At 42.0% G+C, this 22,472-nt stretch overlaps 2 protein-coding genes across 3 annotated transcripts in view; both read right to left on the reverse strand.

Moving 5' to 3' along the window:
- The window catches only part of LOC122968142, a 168,489-nt gene that overhangs the window by 46,280 nt on the left and 99,737 nt on the right, over nt 1–22,472 (reverse strand). The window lies entirely within an intron of this gene.
- Nucleotides 1–22,472, reverse strand: part of LOC122968139 — a 47,282-nt gene that overhangs the window by 23,822 nt on the left and 988 nt on the right. The window contains exon 3 of the mRNA XM_044333139.1: nt 21,763–21,861. Coding sequence (XP_044189074.1) covers nt 21,763–21,797 — 35 coding nt within the window. The 5' untranslated portion in view covers nt 21,798–21,861. The remainder of the gene's footprint in view (nt 1–21,762; nt 21,862–22,472) is intronic.

A 22,472-nucleotide genomic window follows, 5' to 3' on the forward strand; every position in this document is an offset into this window, starting at 1 on the left:
GTGTAACATACCAACCCAGTCTCACATCAAAATGTTTAATACCTACGTTGGTCCACAGTGCAAAACGGATTAGTTTCACAATAATGGCTCTAAAATTGTGAGATCCCTACGTTTTGTTTTGGCCTGTTCTTTTCTATTGGAGTGCGTCCACATCATGTGACTGTCAAGTTTCTGTCTGCAAAAGCAAACAAAATGGCTGACATTTCTTTTATTCTCAGTGGAAAATGCAATATTTTAGGATAGTTTCAATATTAAAATGCGTTTTGATGACATTTCCAGCAAGAAATGTGCATTTTATTTTCATAATCTTTGTTCAGTGAATGTATGTGATGTTTAGTTTGTTAGGTATTATGAAGGAACATCTACTGTTGCTATGGTGGTTGCTATGGACCCTGCTGCTGCTGAAACCACGTATTTGCATGTTGTTTGAATCATTGTCTTTGTATTGTGTAGTTATGTGAGCTGTTATGTTATTTGTGTTATTTTATGTAGGCTATGTATGTTAGAGCAGAGAAATTAATTGAATTTGAAATCCAGAATTTGAAGCTTTGCGATTGGCTGACTGGAGTATCAGCTGCCAGAAATTATTTTCCTTCCTGTCAACATGTCGACGTTTTCTTTTAATGATATCTTTAACATTTGTTAACAAAAAAAACACAAAAGTGTCCTTGATAACTCAAGAATATGATAGATTCATGTTAAGACCATCAGTTTTAATTATTTCTCTTTCAATTCTGAGAACTGAAGGGTTTTTATCAGTTTTCAATTGCGGAAGCGGCTTCATTACCCATGAGCCTCCATGACCGTTACTATGGAGACAAACAAAGGTCACTTTGTGTTAAGCTACAAAACTTTTATTTACTATAATATCTGCTATTTACTTTTAATTACTGAATTGATTCCATACTGATTAAGATTTTTGTGTGCTGTTGGTTCATTGAGTTCTCCCACCCCATTCACACACACACACACACACACACACACACACACAAACACAAACACACACAGACACACACACACACTTAGGGTTCTATCTTACACCCGGCACAAAGCGGCGCCAAGCGCAACACAAGCGTCTTTGTTAGTTTAAGACCGACACAGTTGTCATTTTCCCGTCCAGCGCCCACGTTGTTAAAATAGCAAATACACTAGCGCCCATCAGTGCGCCCATGGGCGTGCTGGTCTTAAAGTGAGGTGTGGTCAGGTGCGTTGTTGGCACATTGCTATCTTGAGGCAGCAGAGAGTGATTGCACTATTGACCAACAAAAACCTGGTCTGAAGTCAATGACGCAGTGTTTCACTGTTATTTTAAGGCACATTTTCAAGATAATAATATGCATCTACATAGACGAGTACACAACATGCACTCTGCTTGTTACACACAGCAGCACACAAACATGCAAAAGATTACAAATAAAAGGATTACAATGTGAAAGATTATTATTGTGAACATCAACAGATTTTAGAAAATATACAGTACTATGCAAAAGTACCCTAGATGTTTAGATTCTTATCCATTATGCAATACCATCAGGGAGGTGTCTGATCGATTTATTCATGACATGACAATGACCCCGAGCATACAGCTAGAGTCATAAAGAACTATTTCAGCAACAAGAAGAATGATGAGTCCTGTAGCAGATGGTATAGTTTGGCCCCCACAGAGCCCTGATCTCAACAACATGGAGTCAATGTGGGATTAACATGAAGAAGCACCTGAGATGTTCTAAATAATAAATCCACAGAAGATCATTCTTTCTCCGGGATGGTTACAACAACCTGCCTGCAAGTTACCATGAAAAACTGTGTTAAAGTGAACCGAGGAGAAGCTGCTCACAGCAAATATTGATTTAATTTAGTTTTCTACTGTTTACTCAACTTTGTAAGAAGTTCATTGATAAATTAAAACAATTTATAGCAATATTTTTGTAAGAATTCTCACTTTACTTTAGTGCCTAAAACTTTTGCACAGGACTGTACGTCATAATGCTTAATTATAATATTTATCAGAATTAACTAATCGCAGTAATGACGGATAAAATTGTCGAATTATTTGACCAAATTGTGGCAAAACACATAGACATTTATACAGATGGACAACAGCTGATCAGACACAAATCGTCTTTCCTGCTGCATCAATACATGATGACATGAGGAAATAAATGAGGTGAAAACAATGATTAAACTAATGAAGGAAATAAATCTGCACAGCTTCTAGCTGCTGCCAGCAGCAGGATCAGAGCCTTGGAGAGCTGATCAAGTCCTGATAACTGTGTTAATGATTCTTTACATGATTAAAATTAATGATTTCATTTCTGAACAATATTTAACAAATATTCTTTGACATTTTTGAGAGTACAGTGATCAGGTTTCCATATTTTCAGCAATTAAAACCCTGCTGATTTGACCTGTTACTCCATGACTGAACAAAACAATTTTAAAGAAACCAAAAAAAATAAATCATTTCAAAAGCCAAACAAAGATAAATTCACAACAAATTAATGAACAGGATCTTAAACTTGTGGTCTGGGGCCACGGGAGGGTCCAGGAGCAGCACCATAATAGTAATCTACCAAGGTGCAAGTGCACCTGGCTCTTAAAGGGAATGGGAAATGATACTCTGATTAGTTATCATTTTTTAATAACTTTTGAATTCCTATTACTGGATTACACACCATTAGACAAAAATGTCCTCACTAGATGTCTCTCTGATAGTGTTGTAGATAAATTTAAGGAAGCAATTCCATCAGTACTGAATTCACTGCCATGTCTCAATACTACAGAGGACTCTTATGTTAACTTTAGTTCCTCCCAAACTGATAATCTTGTTGATAGTGCTGCAGGCTCATTACGAATAACACTCGACTCCATCGCCCCCTTAAAAAGGAAGATAATAAACATAAGAGGTTAGCTCCATGGTTTAACTCCCAAACCTGCAAATTAAAGCAAACATTGCGAAAATTGGAAAGGATTTGGCGTCCCACCAAAGTAGAAGAATCTCGCTTAGTCTGGCAAGATAGTCTTAAAACATATAGGAAGGCCCTCTGTAATGCCAGAGCCGCCTATTACTCAGCATTAATAGAAGAGAATAAAAACAGCCCTAGGTTCCTTTTCAGCATTTTAGCTGACAAAGAGTCATAACTCTATTGATCCATGTATTCCTATAGCTCTCAGTAGTAATGACTTCATGAGCTTCTTTAATGATAAAATTCTAACTATTAGAGACAAAATTAACCACCTCCTGCCCTCAACAGGCACTGCTCTCTCCCCAAACACAGGAACCTTAGAAACAGCAGTAAATCCTGACATATATTTAGACTGTTTTTCTCCAGTAGACTTTCCTGAACTAACTTCAATGATTTGTTCAGCTAAACCAGTGATTCTCAACTGGTGGGTCGCGGACAGCTGGTCAAAAATAAATAAATAATATTTAATACGCATCTGATGTTGGACTTGTCTTTTATTTTGAAAAAAATATATTTTGACAGGCATGCGACAGAGATGTGCAGCAGTCTCGCGCTGTAGCCATGGTAACCATCATTTGATTGACGTTCACTTTAAGTTTGTGTTGATGTTCAGAGGCAAGATGGCGAAGCGAAATATGACCCGTAGTATTTAAAATGTGGATTTTCGTACATTGAGGATAAAAAGGGACAGAAACCCCAGTGTGTGATGTATAGTGAAGTGCTTGCAACTGAGAGTATGAAATAGGGCTGTGCGATTACTCGAATTTTATTTTCGATTACAATTTTGGTCTCCCTCCGCAGGCTGCACTTCACTCAGCTGCCTGACAGACCCGCTGCTTCTTCCCACTGTAACCTGAATAACAAACCAGGGCTCGGTGTTCCGGTTGGATCCAAATGGAGAGCCGGGGCTAACGTTAGCTGGGAGGCTTGCGGAGTGTTAGCCGCAGCATGACTGGAGGGAAGCACAGCTGAGTGAAGTGCAGCCTGCGGAGGAAGCACTGGGGCCGTAAGGATGTAATAGTCCGTGGAGGTGCTGCGGTGTTCAGCTGCACAGATAGGAAACCCCTCGGCTGACAAGATGTACCACTCTGTTTGAAAAAACGTTTTCTTCCTCTCCTTTTTGGTTTATAACGGCGGTTGGCAACCAGCGTATTAGGTGCATTACCGCCACCTTCTGCTTCGGAGTGTGGACCAGAGATTAAATCCTACACATTAATCCTGTCTGTCTAATAAACTCAAAGAGTACTACTGCTCCACCCACTTGGCAGGTTCATTAAAGTTTTAATGCTGAACTCCAGTCTTCCTAAGTTCTTCTCTTATATTTTGTCTTTCTTGATCATTAGTACAATCTATGATTGCATGTGTAATAGTCTCCTCAGCCAGCTGGAAAAAAATATGTGCATATGTCGGCATTGGCAATCGGCAAAAATGAGGGTCAAAAAGTAATCGTGTTAAATTATCGTGATCTCAGTATTGACCAAAATAATTGTGATTATGATTTTTGCCATAATATCTTATTTTGTGGCCTTATTTATTTTGTGCAGTTGGATTGGATGTGTCTCTATACTTGTCCTGTTAGATCTTAGTGCCGCATTCAACACAATTGACCATCAAATCCTTTTACAGAGACTGGAACATTTAATTGGCATTAAAGGAACTGCATTAAGCTGGTCCTTTAATGCCAATTAAAAGTCCTATTTATCAGACTGATTTCAGTTTGTACATGTTAATGATGAATCCTCCATGAAGGCAAAAGTTAGACACAGAGTTCCACAAGGTTCTGTACTTGGACCAATTCTATTCACCTTATATATGCTTCATTTAGGTAATATTATTGGGAAACACTCCATAAATTTTCATTGTTATGCAGATGATACCAAATTATATTTATCAATGAAGCCAGATGAAACCAATCAGTTAAACAAACTCCAAGCATGCCTTAAGGACATAAAGACCTGGATGACCTGCAATTTTCCACTATTAAACTCAGATAAAACTGAAGTTATTGTACTTGGCCCTAAAAACCTTAGAAACACATTATCTAATGATATAGCTACTCTGGATGGCATTACCCTGGCCTCCAGCACCACCGTAAGGAATCTGGGAGTTATCTTTGATCAGGATATGTCCTCTAACTCCCACATAAATCAAATTTCAAGGACTGCCTTTTTTCACTTATGTAATATTGTAAAAATCAGGCACATCCTGTCCCAAAAAGATGCAGAAAAACTAGTACACACATTTGTTACTTCTAGGCTGGATTATTGCAATTCCTTATTATCAGGCTGCCCTAACAAGTCTCTAAAGACTCTCCAGCTGGTCCAGAATGCAGCTGCACGTGTACTTGTCAAAGTGAGATATAACTGTAGTCCTACTTGATCTTATATTTTGCATGTTTGATTTTTATTTTATGCATCTGTTTTTTTATATGGTTTTATATTTTCTGATATTGTGTTTTAACTTGGACTGAGTGCATTGAACTTTAATTGATCAAGTGATGGACTAAGTGAGAACACCGGTGAGTGATTGGATGACACACCCCCCTTCACTCAGGATTGGCAGACGGGACTGAGTTCCTTCATTTTTTTGGCCGAGTGTGAGAGGTGAAGGAGGTGGAGAAGGAAGGAAAGGCAGGAGAGACTTGGAGACACGGGGAAGCGACGGATGTGAGAGGGTTCACTCCACAGAATATCGGTTGCAGTTGGTTGTGGGAACCTGAGGACGCAGACTACTCGTTGAAGTAGCATGGATACACCGGAGGAAAGGTGCAGCTGGGACGAGGAAGCAGACAGACCACAGCGGGACGAGCCAGGCGTCGATGACGGAGACTTGGTTCAACGTGCACTATTACGATAAGTAAAGGAATGTTTAACAGGCTACTCGGAGGGCGTGTGTGTGCTAGTGGTAGTTATAGGTCACTTGATTGAGGATATTTATTTTCCTCCTTCCTCCGTATACAAGGTCCCGGAAGAAGCGGCGTGACTGAAGCAGAGGAGCCGAAAGTTGCAGGACTTCCTTTCCCCCTCGTGTCACAGAGAACTTGAGTATCCCCGTTCCCCTATCTATTTATTGGCCCACACCACTGGAACAGACATTTTAAGGATTTTTTTTATTCCATTTTAAAGATCCATGGTTATCACAAGCCTCTTTTAAAACAACTCATTCCTCGCCCTGTTTTAACAACTTGTAAATAAAATTCCTGCATTGTCACTGTGCGTGTGTGGTATTTTTTTAACGGTGGAAATTCAAGCTGGTATTTTTAAAAGAACCGCACACTTGTGTGACATTTTATTTTGGCGTTGTCAGCAGGATACCAACTCCACTGTTAAAAAAAATGGACGCGGAACGGCAAACTAATGCTCATGCACCCATAACTGCACAGTTTGTTATGCCATGGTTTATGTGGGCTGCTTGGATTCCCAAATTTGGTGGTGAAAAAGGAAAATTCACAGAATGGAGGGCTCAGGTGGAGGCCATGCTGAGAGCACAGGGACTGAACCAAACACAATTGACTGATTTTGTGTTGAGTGGTCTAGAGGGGAGGCTAAGCGTGAGCTTCAGCTAGTTAACCCAAGGGATAGAGACACTGGACAAAAAGTGCTGGATGTCTTGGAAAAACTGTATGCCAAACCAGCCACTAAAGCACAACTACGAGGCACCTTCTTTAATTGTGGGCAGCGGGCCGACGAAACTGTGAATGCTTTTATATTAAGACTGAGAGAACTCTTTTGCAGATGGCAGGAGCGGGACGAAGTTGAAGCTGAAGAAGGGGATGATCTGTTGCTTGACCAGCTGATGGTTGGACTCACAGCTGGACCTATAAAGCACGAGTTGAGCCGTCAGATGCGACGGAACGAACAGATGACCTTTGCAGCCATCTGTAGGGAAGCTTGGGCCCTGGAACAAGAATTGCAAGATGGAGAAGAAACCATCTTGTCCCAGAGGGTCGCTGCCCCAGCCCCACGGAGCACCACTACAGGGGAAATGGAGCACTTTAGGGCTGAGCTGCAACAGGGGCTGATGGGAGAAATGAGGAAGGAGATTATGGAACAGGTGAAAGCCCTGTCTGCCAACCTAAAGGAGGAGGTGCGGACACAGCTCTCCAGTGGTTCGGTGCCTCAAATCCCTCCAACCCAACCCATGGGTGGCCATCCAGCCACATCATGAGCCCCCCAGGTGAGACATCGGCCAGTTTTCCAGTGGGACGCACAAGGCAGACCCATCTGCCAGCATTGTGGTGCAGCTGGGCATGTTCAGCGTTGGTGCCCTCGCAGACCAGTGGGACCTCAGGATTTTTAATCTTCCCTACGGCTGAGGGCCGAGCAGTAGGGGCGGTCACCCATGACCAGGAGGCCACATCACAGCAGAAGTTTGCCTTGATCGGTGAGTGTCATGATGTTGTCATTACAATGAATGGAAGCTCTATACCTTTTGTGCTCAATACAGGATCACAGGTCACACTACTGAGCTGAAGCTTGTTCCGGAGGCACCTCGAAGGGGCTGGTGTGACAGAGGCTGCCCAAACCCCCTGGCTGACCCTGTGTGCTGCTAATGGCCTGAAGATTCCCTATGTGGGGTATGCTTTGGTTGACTGCGTGGTAGGGAGCCTTCATGTTCCTGGAAAAGGGGTAATAATTGTAAATGATGAATGACTGGGACCACACAAGGGCATCCTTGGCATGAACATTATTAAACCTATATGGTCTGCTCTCACTCAGGGAAACCACCCAGGGCTGTCTGCGTTCAAAACCACCATGCCTCTTGCAGCAGGAAAGGCTTGGGATGAAGCATTTGCGGAGTGCCAACGAGTCACCACCAGAGGTCCTCTCCCACTATTCCAGGGTGTGATAAAATTACCATGGCAGTTGTTGTCCTGCCCCACTCTGAGATGGTCCTCTGGACACAGGTGTCTGAAGGTGCAGCCAAACCCTCCTGCAATGTGATAGAAGAACCTCTCCCTGATGGTGATGTAGAGTGGCATGTGGGGCAGACTCTGGCCACTCTAAATGGAGGACAAGTGCCCTGCCGAATCTGCAATCCCAACCCTTATCCAGTGGAAATCCCCCAGTGTCAGCCATTAGCCCAGGTAACAGAAGTGGCCAAAGCTGATATACAGGGAGAACAGGAGCTGGTTCTCAGCAGTGTGGCCCCAGATGTTGTGGAGGTGGAGGTAAGGAGGGTGGGGATTGCAGAGGCAGGCAATATTGTGTCGCATCCTGTGATGTCCTTGCAGGGTGATGGACTGACACCTGACCAGCAGGGGGAGATGACGAACCTGCTACAGAGGTGGACAAAGGTGTTTTCAAGCCATGATGAGAACTTTGGCCGCACTGGTGTGGTGAAACACCAGATTCCTACCGGTTCAGCGCCCCCAAGCCGCAAGAGGTACCGACCTGTCCCCCCAAGTCTGTATGCTGAACTACAAACCTTGCTGCAGAACATGCTGGACAGTGGTGTGGTGAGAGAAAGTGCAAGCCCTTGGGTGGCCCCTATTATGCTTGTCAGAAAAAAAGATGGAAGTTGGAGGTTTTGTGTAGACTACAGGAGGTTGAATGCATTGTCACACAAAGATGCCTATCCCTTACCCCATATTGAGGAGTCACTAACCGGGCTAAAATCAGCCAAATGGTATTCCACACAGGGTTTAGCGAGCGGCTATTGGCAGGTGGAAATGGACCCAGCTGACAGGGAGAAGACAGCCTTCACAACACCATTCGGCTTGTATGAATTCGAAAGGATGCCGTTCGGCTTGTGCAATGCCCCAGCAACATTTCAAAGGCTGATGCAATGCTGCTTGGGAAACATGGTAAATGATTCACTGTTGATTTATCTTGATGATGTGGTGGTCTTTTCTCCTGACTTTGACAGCCATGTGCGCCACCTGGAAGAGGTTTTCCAGCGACTCCATCAGCATGGACTGAAACTACAGCCCAGAAAATGCCATCTGTTCCAGCGAGAGGTGACTTATCTAGGACATGTCATCAGTGAGCAAGGTGTGGCTACAGATCCAACTAAGACCGCGGCTGTGAGGGACTGGCCTGTGCCCCAGTGAAGCAGGTAAAATCTTTCCTTGGCTTTGCTGGCTATTATTGCCGCTGCTTTTTCAAAGATTGCAGCCCCACTGAATGCCCTGACCCATGGCACCACTGCACAAGAGAAAAAGACTGCTCCGATTGTCTGGTCCCCAGAGTGCCAACAGGATTTTGAACATCTGATAGAGGCATTGTTAAATACACCTATTTTGGCATATGCAGACCTCTCTCCCTTTCAGATTGTACACTGATGCCAGTTTCGAGGGGCTGGGAGCAGTGCTGGCCCAGATGCAAGGAGGCAAGGAGCGGGTAATTGCTTATGCCAGCCGTAGCCTACACCCAGCAGAGCGCAATGACCAGAATTACAGCTCCTTTTAAGTTGGAGCTATTCGCTCTGAAGTGGGCAGTTACTGAAAAATTTAAAGATTACCTTTATGGTGTGGAGTTTACTGTTTTCACAGATAACAACCCGTTGGTACATCTTGAGACCGTTCGGCTGGGAGCAGTGGAGCAGCGGTGGGCGGCACAGCTTGCAAACTTCAAGTACACCATCAAGTACCGCCCAGGTACCCAAAACCGGAATGCCGATGCCCTGTCCCGGTTACCAGAGCAGAAAACGAAAATGTTACCAGTGGATTCCGATTGGGTCATCGCGGAAGGGGAGGAGACATGGGAGGAACGCCAGGCCAGAGACCCAGACCTGTCCCAGGTATGCCAGTGGAAGAAACAGCAGCTGCCCCGGCCTGAGGTATGTAGCCCGTCACCCTATATGAGACAATTGCTGGGAGAATGGGACAAGATTGTGCTGCAGAATGGTGTACTAGGAAGAATGTGTAACACTAGCTCAGGGGGTGAGATCTTTCAAGTGATCGTGCCAAAGCAGGAAGCCAAGGACATATGGAAGAAATACCACGAGGGGATGGGCCATCCTAGCGGCAAGAGAACCTTGACAGCACTGCGACAGCGCTGTTACTGGCCCAGGATGACCCAGGAAGTACAGGAGTGGACAGACGCCTGCCTGCAGTGTGTGTGTGCTAAAGCCGGACCTGAGGTGAGAGCTCCGTTAATGTCAATTACAACGTCATATCCATTTGAAGTGGTTGGGTTGGATTACCTCTCCCTGGGACGCCCAGATGACAGGTACCCCTACATTTTGGTGATGACTGACCTGTTTTCAAAGTATGCTCTTGCATACTTTGAACTGAGTAAACACGTTAACTTTACAGGATTTACAAAAGATTTAAACACCTCTTGATTCAAATTACATTCACCAATCATCTGTCACCACCTACCCGGACCACTACATCCTTACAGTGGAGGACATAACGGATCTCGAAGCATTCATCGACGACTACTACAACCGGCAGATCAACATGGAGCCAGACTCAGCCAAACCCAGCACCAAAAGACGAAAGACAGACTCATCAACGGACACAGACGATCTACAAACCACCGAAGTTGAGGTTAGTGTGCTAGCAAGCATAAACAAAAAACTGGACTTATTAGTATCACTACACGAAGAGATTAAAGACATACGCAATAGCCTGGAGTTTGCCCACCACAACATCGTCACACTACAAAAATCCAACCAGGACTTACAAACCACCGTTAAAACTCTCGACGAACAAATACATGCCATCTCCAAAGAAAATAAGACTCTGAAAGAAACTATGTTGGATTTACAAACCCGTTCTATGCGCGACAATCTCATCTTCTCTGGCATCTCCGAACAAACACCCGACAACCCAGAAAACCTCATAAAAAACTTCATGAAAACTCAACTGAAAATCCCCCCCGACACTGTACAAAACATCACTTTCCACAGAGTACACCGCCTCGGAAAACCATCAACCAAAGGACCCCGGCCTTCATCGCAAAATTCGAACACTTCAAACAAAAAGAACTGGTCAGAAGCAGAGGAAGGGAACTCAAAGCAACATCATCTGGACTCAACGAACAATACCCACATGAAATAAACGAACGCCGGAAAGTACTATACCCCATTCTCAAAGAAAACAGACAAAACAACAGACGTGCATCAATCGTAGTGGACAAACTGTATATCGACGGACAATTATTTCGCAACTCCAAAATCACACCATGGCTCTTCTGAAAATACAATAATAAACTCATACATCTAACTATAAAAACCCTGATTATCTGACCGAAAGCCTCACTCCCGACCTCGCTCCTCTGTAATAAGGAAACCGCCTGCGTTACCCTACAGAGGAATCAAAAAAAAATCTACCTCTCTCTCGTAATTTTCATTTTTTTGTGTGCGTTTGTGTGTGTGTGTGTGTGTGTGTGTGTGTGTGTGTGTGTTAATGTTCACATGTTATGTTATTGTCACCATTCACCGTTATGTCTAGACAGTCTAAGGCAGTTATAGCAACCAGCTCGAAACTCGACTCCCCCCACCCTCCTCCTCCCCCCTCCTTCACTGGCTTCTTCTTTATGCTTCATTCAAAACAAGATAAACCAAACACATAACCATGCAGACACTCAACCTGGTAACGTGGAATGTACGTGGCTTTCGTACACACACTAAAAGAATCAAAATCATCAATCATCTCATAAAATTAAAGGCTGATATATGCTTTATGCAAGAAACCCACCTTACAAACTCTGAATTACAATATATTAGACTCAAACAATTTGATAAAATATTCTCATCCACACTCAACACAAAACAAAGAGGAGTTTCGATCTTAGTCAATAAAAACATCCCATTCATCCATAACTCATCCATCACTGACCCACAAGGAAGATTCATCATTGTTAATGCATCTATTAATCAGACAACATACACATTTGCAAACATTTACGGCCCTAACAATGATGACCCATCCTTTTTCCTTATGGAAAAAGGATGGGTCATAGGATGTTATCAATCCTACAACCGACCGCTCTAGCACACCCGGTAACACAAGAACCTGGCACTCAACTGAAGTTATTAAACAATACATGAAGGAACTTGGACTTGGCGATAGTTGGAGAATGAAAAATCCATCATCCAGACAATATTCATATTTTTCCTCTCTCCATCAGTCTTCCTCTAGAATTGACTTCTTTCTTGTAAGTAATTCACTCTCCCAGCACATCCAAGGAAACACAATCCATCCAATCATAATCAGTGATCACGCTCCAGTTTCCTTATCAATAAAAACTCAAACACATATCAAGTCTCCCACAAGATGGCGTTTCAATACATCACTCTTGGAGGATCCAGATTTCATCACATTAATTCAGAAAGAGTGGGCATCCTTTCTGGAGATGAATGACTCTCCAGAGATCTCACCATCACTCTAATGGGAAACAGGAAAAACAGTCATCAGAGGAATAATCATTCCATATTCATCACATAAGAAACGACAGCAACAGGAACAAGAAACTAGCTTAGAGACAAAAATCAAACACCTAACACACCAACTAACCAGCAATCCCTGTGAACAAAAACAAAATGAATTAGCTCAACTTAAACCCCAATTGGAAAGCATCATATACAAGAAAACACAATTCATTATCCAACAGCTCAAATATGAAAACTTTCAGTACAATAATAAATCAAGTAAATATTTGGCTAATCTATTACAACTCAAAAAAGAAAAAGCAATAATCCCATCCATACTCAATTCCACAGGTACAGTCACACATAATCCACAAGAAATCAATGACATATTTCATAAATTTTATAGCAACCTTTACTCCTCGAATTACAAACCCAGTCAATCAGAAATAGACACTTTTTTAAGTAATCTGGACCTACCAACCGTACCATCAGATTTAGCCCACCTTTTAGATTCACCACTCAGCCTCAAAGAATTACATAAAGCTCTACTCAAAATGCCAAACAATAAATCACCTGGACCAGACGGTTTTCCTGCAGAATTCTACAAACATTTCTGGAATATATTATCACCACTATTCTTCAGAGTAACTACAGAAATTAAAACTACCTCCATTATACCCACCCACATGAACACCGCCGTAATGACATTACTCTTAAAACCCAATAAGGACCCAACCCACCCCTCCAGTTATCGCCCCCTATCACTAATTAACACAGACCTCAAAATCATTACAAAAACATTGGCAACCAGAATAGAAACGGTCATTCCACTTATAATCCATCCCGACCAGACAGGCTTCATCAAGAATAGACACGCTTCAGACAATATCCGTAGACTTTTTAATTTGATCAATACATCACAGCAAAAACAAAACAAAACCGTAATTGTATCACTGGACGCAGAAAAAGCATTCGACAGAGTAAACTGGACTTTTTTATTTTCCACCCTCCACAGGTTTGGCTTCGGAGAGTCATTCATCCACTGGATTAAAATGCTATACACTTTTCCTAGGGCCACAGTTACCACAAACGGGATCACTTCACCAAGCTTCACACTCCACCAGGGAACCAGACAAGGATGTCCACTCTCTCCATCTCTATTTGCAGTTTTCATTGAACCACTCGCCACAGCTATACGACAAAACAATAAAATCAAAGGAATACAATATACTACTTCAGAACATAAGCTTAGCTTATATGCAGATGATTTATTACTACACCTACAAGATCCTTTCACATCATTACAAGAAACATTCAAAATAATCAACAACTTCTCCTCAATCTCACACTATAAAATAAACTGGAACAAATCCACTATTCTACCTTTGACCGCAAATGCCTGGGATTCTGCAGCCCAAGATCCCTCTCTCCCACTCCACACTGGTAATATCAAATACTTAGGCATTAATATTTCCTCCAGGCTGTCAGAGTTGTTTAACCTCAACTACACCCCTCTGCTGAAAAACATAGAAGATGATTTTAAACGCTGGACCAAGTTACCACTTACTCTTATTGGACGCATTGCAACAGTTAAAATGAAAACCCTTCCACAAATCAACTACCTATTTTCATTACTTCCCATTACCCCCACTGACAACTGGTTTCAAACTTTAAATTCTTTAACAACTCAATTCTACTGGAAAAATAAAAAAACAAGAATCTCACTTTCAACCTTACAGAGCACAAAACCACAGGGCGGCCTAGAAGCACCAAACTTCCTTCATTACTTCTTATCAAATCGACTACAATATTTATTCAAATGGATCCATAAAGATAATCACAGTACACCATGGTTACAGATAGAACAAAATCAATGTAAAACCACCTCACTTACAGACCTCCCATTCCTACCACAATCAATCAAGAAACAAGATTACTACAAGAACATCACAATCTCCTCAACTCTGACAGCCTGGTGGAAAGCCCACAAAATCACCAAATCATCACTGGCACCATGTAGGTTCACCCCGATTTGGTACAATCCGGATTTCCAACTGTACAACACTTCTGTTCACTTTCCATCATGGCACCAAAAAGGAATCACTCACCTCCACCACTTATTTGAAAATAACCAGTTCATATCATTCAATACACTTATCCAGAGGTATGGGGTTGGGAGAGACCAATTCCTCCAATATCAACAACTAAAATCCATTATTAAATCCAAAATCAACATATCCAATAACACATTACAACCTTCCAAATTAAGCGAAGAAATCCTTAAAATTACAAACCCTAAAAGAATAATTTCAAAAATTTACAAACTTCTTTCATTGACAGACACCTCCATAACACTAACAACCTCAAAATGGGAAAAGGACCTGGCTCTATCTCCCAACCCCGATTTCTGGATACAAATCAATAAAAACATCTTCTCCATGACTACCAATACAAATTTACAACTAATACAATATAAAACCATCCACAGAATACACATCACTCAAGGAAAAATGTTTAAAATGGGATTGATCGATACAGATATCTGTTCACAATGCACCTTGGGTCACATAGATGATTATTTTCATGCCACTTGGTCTTGCCAGCCAGTTTTTTCATTTTGGATAACAGTCACAGAAAAACTCTCGAGTATCTTTGGCTGCAGAATCCCAGCATCCCCATCGCTCTGCTTGCTGGGAGACTTGACACATATCACAATCCTAACTAAACACAAAAACTCGTTATTGATTTCTCTAACTATCGCCAAGAAAATAATATTTCAAAACTGGAAATCCAAACATTCCTGCCATATCACTCACTGGACCAATCTAGTCACAGAACACATCTCAATAGAAAAAATAACAGCGTGCAAAACAAACAATAAATCAGCATTTGAGGAAACATGGACCACATTCATTAATCATCTAAAACTCCACCCAGAATCCAATCAAATCAATTACCAAAACCAGAGCCACATACATGACCACATATCAGACCACATACCCAACCAATAATAGACAAAACATTTTTTATTATATATATATATATATATATATATATATATATATATATATATATATATATATATATATTTTTTTTTTTTTTTTTTTTTACTTATTTTATTATTATTATTTTTAAATTTAATTCACTTTTCCTTTCCATCCTTGTTTTTTTTTTTTTTTTGTTCGTTTTTGTTTTTATTTCTTTGTTTGACTTTTTCCCTCCCTCATCCCAGTTATACATATATATCACCAACATGTATAGGAATGTAATATGTATAATATTACTATTATTATTATTATTATTATTATTATTATGATGATTGCTATCACTACTATAGTCATTTATGCCACATAATATGAATTATACAATTATTATTATTATCACTACTATTGTTATTCCAGATATGATCAACTACACTATTATCGTTATGGTTGTTGCTGTTGATGTTATCATTATTATCATATTCATTATTACTTTATAATCATTATTATTATTATTATTATTATTACTGCTGTTGTTCTAGTCCTTGAGTGTGGTGGCGGTGGAGGTAGAGGCAGTCGTAAGTCGGGGTGAAGTCTTATCTGCAGGGCGGTGGGGGGTGGAGCCATGCGGGGCGTGGGGCGGGGGGGCGCCTGCCTCTCCCGACTCCTTCCCCTCCGGTGGTATGGCCGCGGTCCTTGACGAGAACGGCGGGAGGTAATTGGCTGTGGTACCTCTACCCCTACCTCTCTTATAGCAAAGAAAAAAAAAAAAAATCTATGGTCACCTCCCACTGGACAAACTCTCTCCCAAAGGGTCTGAGAGTGGTCCAGCTGGACTAGGTTTGGACCATCTCCAAAACAGAATGGCAAACAAACAAACAACAAAAGACAGAGAAGGGGAAAAGGGGAAAGGAGGAATACCCCTTAGCTGGTCTCAGCTGGTCTGGTCCCTGGGCTGTGGCTGTGTTGCTGGGGGGGCTGGCTGTCGTGTGGGAGGGTGATGGTGGCTTCCCCTCCTTGGGCTCTGTGTGTTTGGCTCCACCCCCCATAGCCATATTAAATTAATTTAATTGATATACGCTCAAATAGAAATAAATTGATATAAATTAATATAAATAGCTAATTATTTAACCCATTTCACTGTTATGGTGGCTGCCTCTGCCGCTACCGCCGCCACAGTACACTATCAAACAAGACTATTATCATTATTACATTATATTGCTGTATTGTTATTATTATCATTATTATTATAATAATTATTGATGCTCTCACTTTTTCTTTCTCCCCCTCCTCTCTCTCTCTTCTTTTCTCACTTTCATTCACTCACCCCCCCTTCCCCTTTCCCACAATCAACCCATATTCCTTAGTTACTTTCTACATTTTACTATCTTTTTCATTGTAATATGATGTTGTCATTGCTGTTGTTTGTCATTATTTTTGATTGTTTGTATATTTGCTTGATTTGTCTTTTATTTATTTATTTTTTCCTTCCCACTATGTCTTGTCAACAATATCACCAATAAAAAAAAAAAAGAAAAAAAAAAAAGGAATATTTCAAGCCTTAGTATCTGTTTTCAAGAGAAATGAGCTGTTGTCCCAAATAATATATACAGTATGTGTACCAGCAAATACAAAGTAAGTAGGTGCTATTTGTGACTGTACACACCAGAGTGCTGATTGCACATGATAAAACTTTTATACATACAAAAAGGCAAAAAAAAAAAAAAAAAAAAAGTATGCTCTTGCAGTGCCTACCAAGGACCAGTCTGCCAACACAACAGCCCGAGCTCTGTACAGCAGCCTCATCCAGACATTTGGCTGCCCAGAACGCATTCTAACGGACCAGGGGTTACCTTCGAGTCATCACTACCGAAAGAGCTTTGTCAGCTCTATGGATGCCAAAAGAGCCGCACAACAGCCTATCATCCTCAGGGCAACGGGGCCTGTGAGCGATTCAACCAGACGTTGCTAAGGTTGTTAAACTCTCTGACTGAGACTGAGCAGGCACAGTGGCCCAACCAGCTGCCTGCCCTCCTTCAGGCCTACAACAACACCACCCATAGCACAACTGGGATGACACCGCATTATGTAGTGTTTGGGAGGCACGCCAGGCTGCCTGTGGACTGGGTTACTGGCCTGGCCCCCCCGTGCAGCCCTGCACGCTAAAGGGCTGGGTAAAGCAGTACCAAAGAGCTCTGAGCCATGCATACCAGGCTACACAGAAATGCACTCAACGCAGACAGGAACAAGACCAGACCCATTATAATAGATGAGCTCAGCCAGTACCCCTGCTTCCAGGTGAGCGAGTGCTCATTCGAAACTTCCGCAGAAGGGCTAAAGGGAAGCTGGCACCGAGATGGACCCCTAAACCCTTTGTAGTGGTAACACAGTTAAGAGAAAATCACCCAGTTTATGTCCTCCGGCCAGAGGGTAAAGAAGCACCCACACGTACAGTGCATCGAAATAATCTGCGCCCATGCCCTTTAAATATGTTGCAGGACAGCCAGGAGCCAACAGAAGAATCGGGTCCTCCAGCAGACCAGTCATGCCAGTTGCCTCCACCCACTTGGTGGCTCCCAGGATTGAGGTTGACAGCCGCTGAGCCACTGACAGCACCAACAGTGCCAGCTCAGGCCGAACCACCTGATCCTCCACAAGAACCAGTAGCCCCTGGTAATGAGCCTGAGCCTCCAGTTATACATCGCTCAGAGCAAACTAACTTTGGGTTACTTCCAGCCAGGTACCGCAGTGAGTAATTGGTCGGGACGACCATTATTAAAGTTTTTAGTGAGTTGCCCTGCATGCTTTTTTTTATATGGTTTTATATTTTCTGATAATGTGTTTTAAATTGGACTGAGTGCATTGAACTTTAATTGATCAAGTGATGGACTAAGTGAGAACACCGGTGAGTGATTGGATGACACACCCCCCTTCACTCAGGATTGGCAGACGGGACTGAGTTCCTTCATTTTTTTGGCCGAGTGTGAGAGGTGAGGGAGGTGGAGAAGGAAGGAAAGGCAGGAGAGACTTGGAGACACGGGGAAGCGACGGATGTGAGAGGGTTTGCTCCACAGAATATCGGTTGCAGTTGGTTGTGGGAACCTGAGGACGCAGACTACTCGTTGAAGTAGCGTGGATACACCGGAGGAAAGGTGCAGCTGGGAAGAGGAAGCAGACAGACCACAGCGGGACGAGCCAGGCGTCGATGACGGAGACTTGGTTCAACGTGCACTATTACGATAAGTAAAGGAATGTGTAACAGGCTATTCGGAGGGCGTGTGTGTGCTAGTGGTAGTCATAGGTCACTTGATTGAGGATATTTATTTTCCTCCTCCTACAGCGGCTCCGTATACAAGGTCCCGGAAGAAGCGGCATGACTGAAGCAGAGGAGCCGAAAGTTGCAGGACTTCCTTTCCCCCTCGTGTCACAGAGAACTTGAGTATCCCCGTTCCCCTATCTATTTATTGGCCCACACCACTGGAACAGACATTTTAAGGATTTTTTTTATTCCATTTTAAAGATCCATGGTTATCACAAGCTTCTTTTAAAATAACTTATTCCTCGCCCTGTTTTAACAACTTGTAAATAAAATTCCTGCATTGTCACTGTGCGTGTGTTGTAATTTTTTTAACGGTGGAAATTCAAGCTGGTATTTTTAAAAGAACCTCACACTTGTGTGACATTTTATTTTGGTGTTGTCAGCAGGATACCAGCTCCACTGTTAAAAAAAATGGACGCGGAACGGCAAACTAATGCTCATGCACCCATAACTGCACAGTTTGTTATGCCATGGTTTATGGGGGCTGCTTGGATTCCCAAATTTGGTGGTGAAAAAGGAAAATTCACAGAATGGAGGGCTCAGGTGGAGGCCATGCTGAGAGCACAGGGACTGAACCAAACACAATTGACTGATTTTGTGTTGGGTGGTCTAGAGGGGAAGGCTAAGCGTAAGCTTCAGCTAGTTAACCCAAGGGATAGAGACACTGGACAAAAAGTGCTGGATGTCTTGGAAAAACTGTATGCCAAACCAACCACTAAAGCACAATTACGAGCCACCTTCTTTAATTGTGGGCAGCGGGCCGACGAAACTGAATGCTTTTATATTAAGAGTGAGAGAACTCTTTTGCAGATGGCAGGAGCGGGACGAAGTTGAAGCTGAAGAAGGGGACAACCTCACACTTGTGTGACATACTGACAAATCTAGAAAAAGAGATCACATTTCTCCCATTTTAGCTTCGCTACATTGGCTTCCTGTAAAATCTTGAATTGAATTTAAAATCCTTTTCCTCACCTGCAAAGCTCTTAATGGTCAGGCACCATCATATCTTGAAGAGCTCATAGTACCGTATTACCCCACTAGAACACTGTGCTCCCAGTATGCAGGCTTACTGGTGGTTCCTACAGTCTTTAAAAGTAGAATGGGAGGCAGAGCCTTCAGCTATCAGGCTCCTCTTCTGTGGAACCATCTTCCAGACTCAGTCCGGGGTGCAGACACCCTCTCTATGTTTAAGAGTAGGCTTAAAACTTTCCTTTTTGATAAAGCTTATAGTTAGGGCCGACCAGGCTCGCCTTGGATCAGCCCTTAGTTATGCTGCTATAGGCCTAGACTGCCGGGGGACTTCCCATGATACACTGAGCTCCTCTCTCCTCCTCCTCCTCTCCATCTGTATGTATTTATGTAACATCAATGCATGTTACTGACTTGGCTTCTTCCCCGGAGTTTTGTGTTTTCTCGTCTCGCAGGAAACCTTCAGCTACAGACCGACTGCTGTCCAGCTTGATGCCCACCACTGCTGCTTTTATTATTATTATTAGTCATTAGTCATTACTAGGCATATTTCTATTATTATTATTATTGTTGTTGTTATTAGCCCGGTTCTGCTCGAGGTTTCTTCCCGTGTAACTGAAGTTTTTTTAAGCCGCTAGTCAACATGAAAAAATCCTAAAAATTAAAAACATTGATCTGGGTTGTCTTCAATGACTGCACTGTGCTCACAACAATATGCTTGACAAACAGCATGTAGCTGGAGGCCTTTTTTGTCTCAGTTGTGCTGCTGTGATCCTGATTGGTAGCTGAGCTGATTGTTGACAAAACACATCATCAAGGTGAACAACGTCTTTTACCCTGCCATGCTCTGTGCAGTGGAAACATACTTGAACTGTGCCAGCATGACTTGACTACTCATAACTGATCATGGCATGACTCAGTATGACGACCACACAATGGAAAAACACTACAATTCTACAAAACACATGTAGAGCAGATGGACAGACTCTCATGATCCCTTCCTCCAGGATCCTTGAAAGGGTAAACAGCTGGTCCACTGATCCAGAGTAGCATTTTAGTGTATGCAGTCTATAAAACCTGGTTTGTTAAATGGTTCAAATCCAGCCTTTGTTATTTTTTTAATGATATTTGATTTCATGTTAGAACATTCAATGTATTTTCTGTGTATCTGATGCACAAACGCAGAGGACGTGACGTAGCTAGGCATGAAGGATCATGAATATTAATGACCAATAATAGATGTGTTTTTATTATGTTTACTACCACCATGTAAACTCACTTTGGTCTGGGTTACAATATTTATATTATGTACTGGTTTGCTGTAAATTTCAGATGCTTTGTGTGTTCATTGTTTTAAACTTGGTGTGATGGTGCTACTGGATGATTAGTTATGTAGCTCGCTACCGTCTCTCAATTTCCTGTCTCTCCAGTTACAGAGCGTATGAATGAATTGATTATATCATTTAGTAAGTTATATTATTTCTTGTTTCTGTCACAGATCTGGTAGTGCAACATGCTTCAAATGAGAGCAAGAGGACGTCTCTGTAGTGCAGAGTTGTGTTTTAGAGTGTAGTTATCAATGAAAGCCTGTTTGTGAAGCACTGCCTACAGCCTGTTCAGTTACTCATTAATGTTTTTGGTTGCTGTGTGTGTGTCTGTGTGTGTGGGTGTGTGAGTTATACATTTCAAGTGCTTTGTTGTATTGCTAACCAGACCGTATAATGTGGATGTGGCTCAATCAACAATAAATCATCTTCTGATTAGGAATAAACCTGCATCCTGTGTGTGAACTGTCCATAGCTGAATATGCTGCTACGCTGCTTTGACATACAGCATGTTGGTATTCAAGTTTGTTGTCTGTTGTGTGTAAAATATTCTAAAACTGGTGTAAAATGTCTTTGGCCACTCAGAATAATACAAAAAAAAGTCATGAATGTTGCAGCATTTCATATGACGTCATTATATAAACTTTCTCTCTCTCTCCAGAAACTTCAGCATCTCAGAGTGTATCTCATCAACTCCTTATTTTTAACTCCCCCTCAGTGACCTCCATCAGAGACATGGAGACATGTTCTCCTCGTGCTCCTTCTGTGAGCACAGAATCTGCAGTGCTTCTGGTCTCCTGATACTGTCTGCTGCTTCAGCTTCCCCTCATCAGCAAATGCTCAAAAGAATAAAACAATACAGTGACATTATCTTGACTTACTCTCCATGTGTTTTGGAAAGAGGAGGTGGATCCATGGTCCAATTGTTCTCTACAGACACACAGCTGGGATCAGGAGATTCTGGTCTCTGCTGCTGGATCCTGATACAAACACAACACTGATGAATTTACAAATATTCTCAAATTTGTGCCTAGTTTATAAAATGTTAAATGGTTTGTCCTCCTCCACTATGTGACTTTGTGTTCACTCGCTCAGTAAGTTCTATTACATCCTCCAGAATATCCTCTATACAAGATTGGACCATTTCATCACACTGCATCTGGACAATCAGCTTTCTCTGTGAAAACCACAACTCAGTGAATGTCCTACCTGATGATATGAAGAACTGCAGTTCAATCAATACATTCAAGACCAAATTAAAAAATCTACTAAAGACCAATCAGCTGTGTGACCACTGAGTCTAAACTCCATCTATGGTCTTCTCATTAGTGCAGGTAGTCTGGCTTTTAATTTGACAAGTTTACAAGTGTAGCTTTGTATTTTGTATTTTGTAATCTGTGCGTTTTTTTTTGCTTTGTACTGTTTGTTGTTTTTATGTCAGCAAGCACTTGTTTAATGATCAGTTGCTGTCTGTCACAGTCTGATTGATGACTATGGCACAACTGCTTTTCTATATTTTAACAAATATATATTTTTTAATATATTTGTTGTCGTAAATGTTAATATTATTTAGCATATTTGTATTTATATT

This window comes from Thunnus albacares, chromosome 18 (genome assembly GCF_914725855.1).
Source record: "Thunnus albacares chromosome 18, fThuAlb1.1, whole genome shotgun sequence".
NCBI classification, from domain to species: domain Eukaryota; kingdom Metazoa; phylum Chordata; class Actinopteri; order Scombriformes; family Scombridae; genus Thunnus; species Thunnus albacares.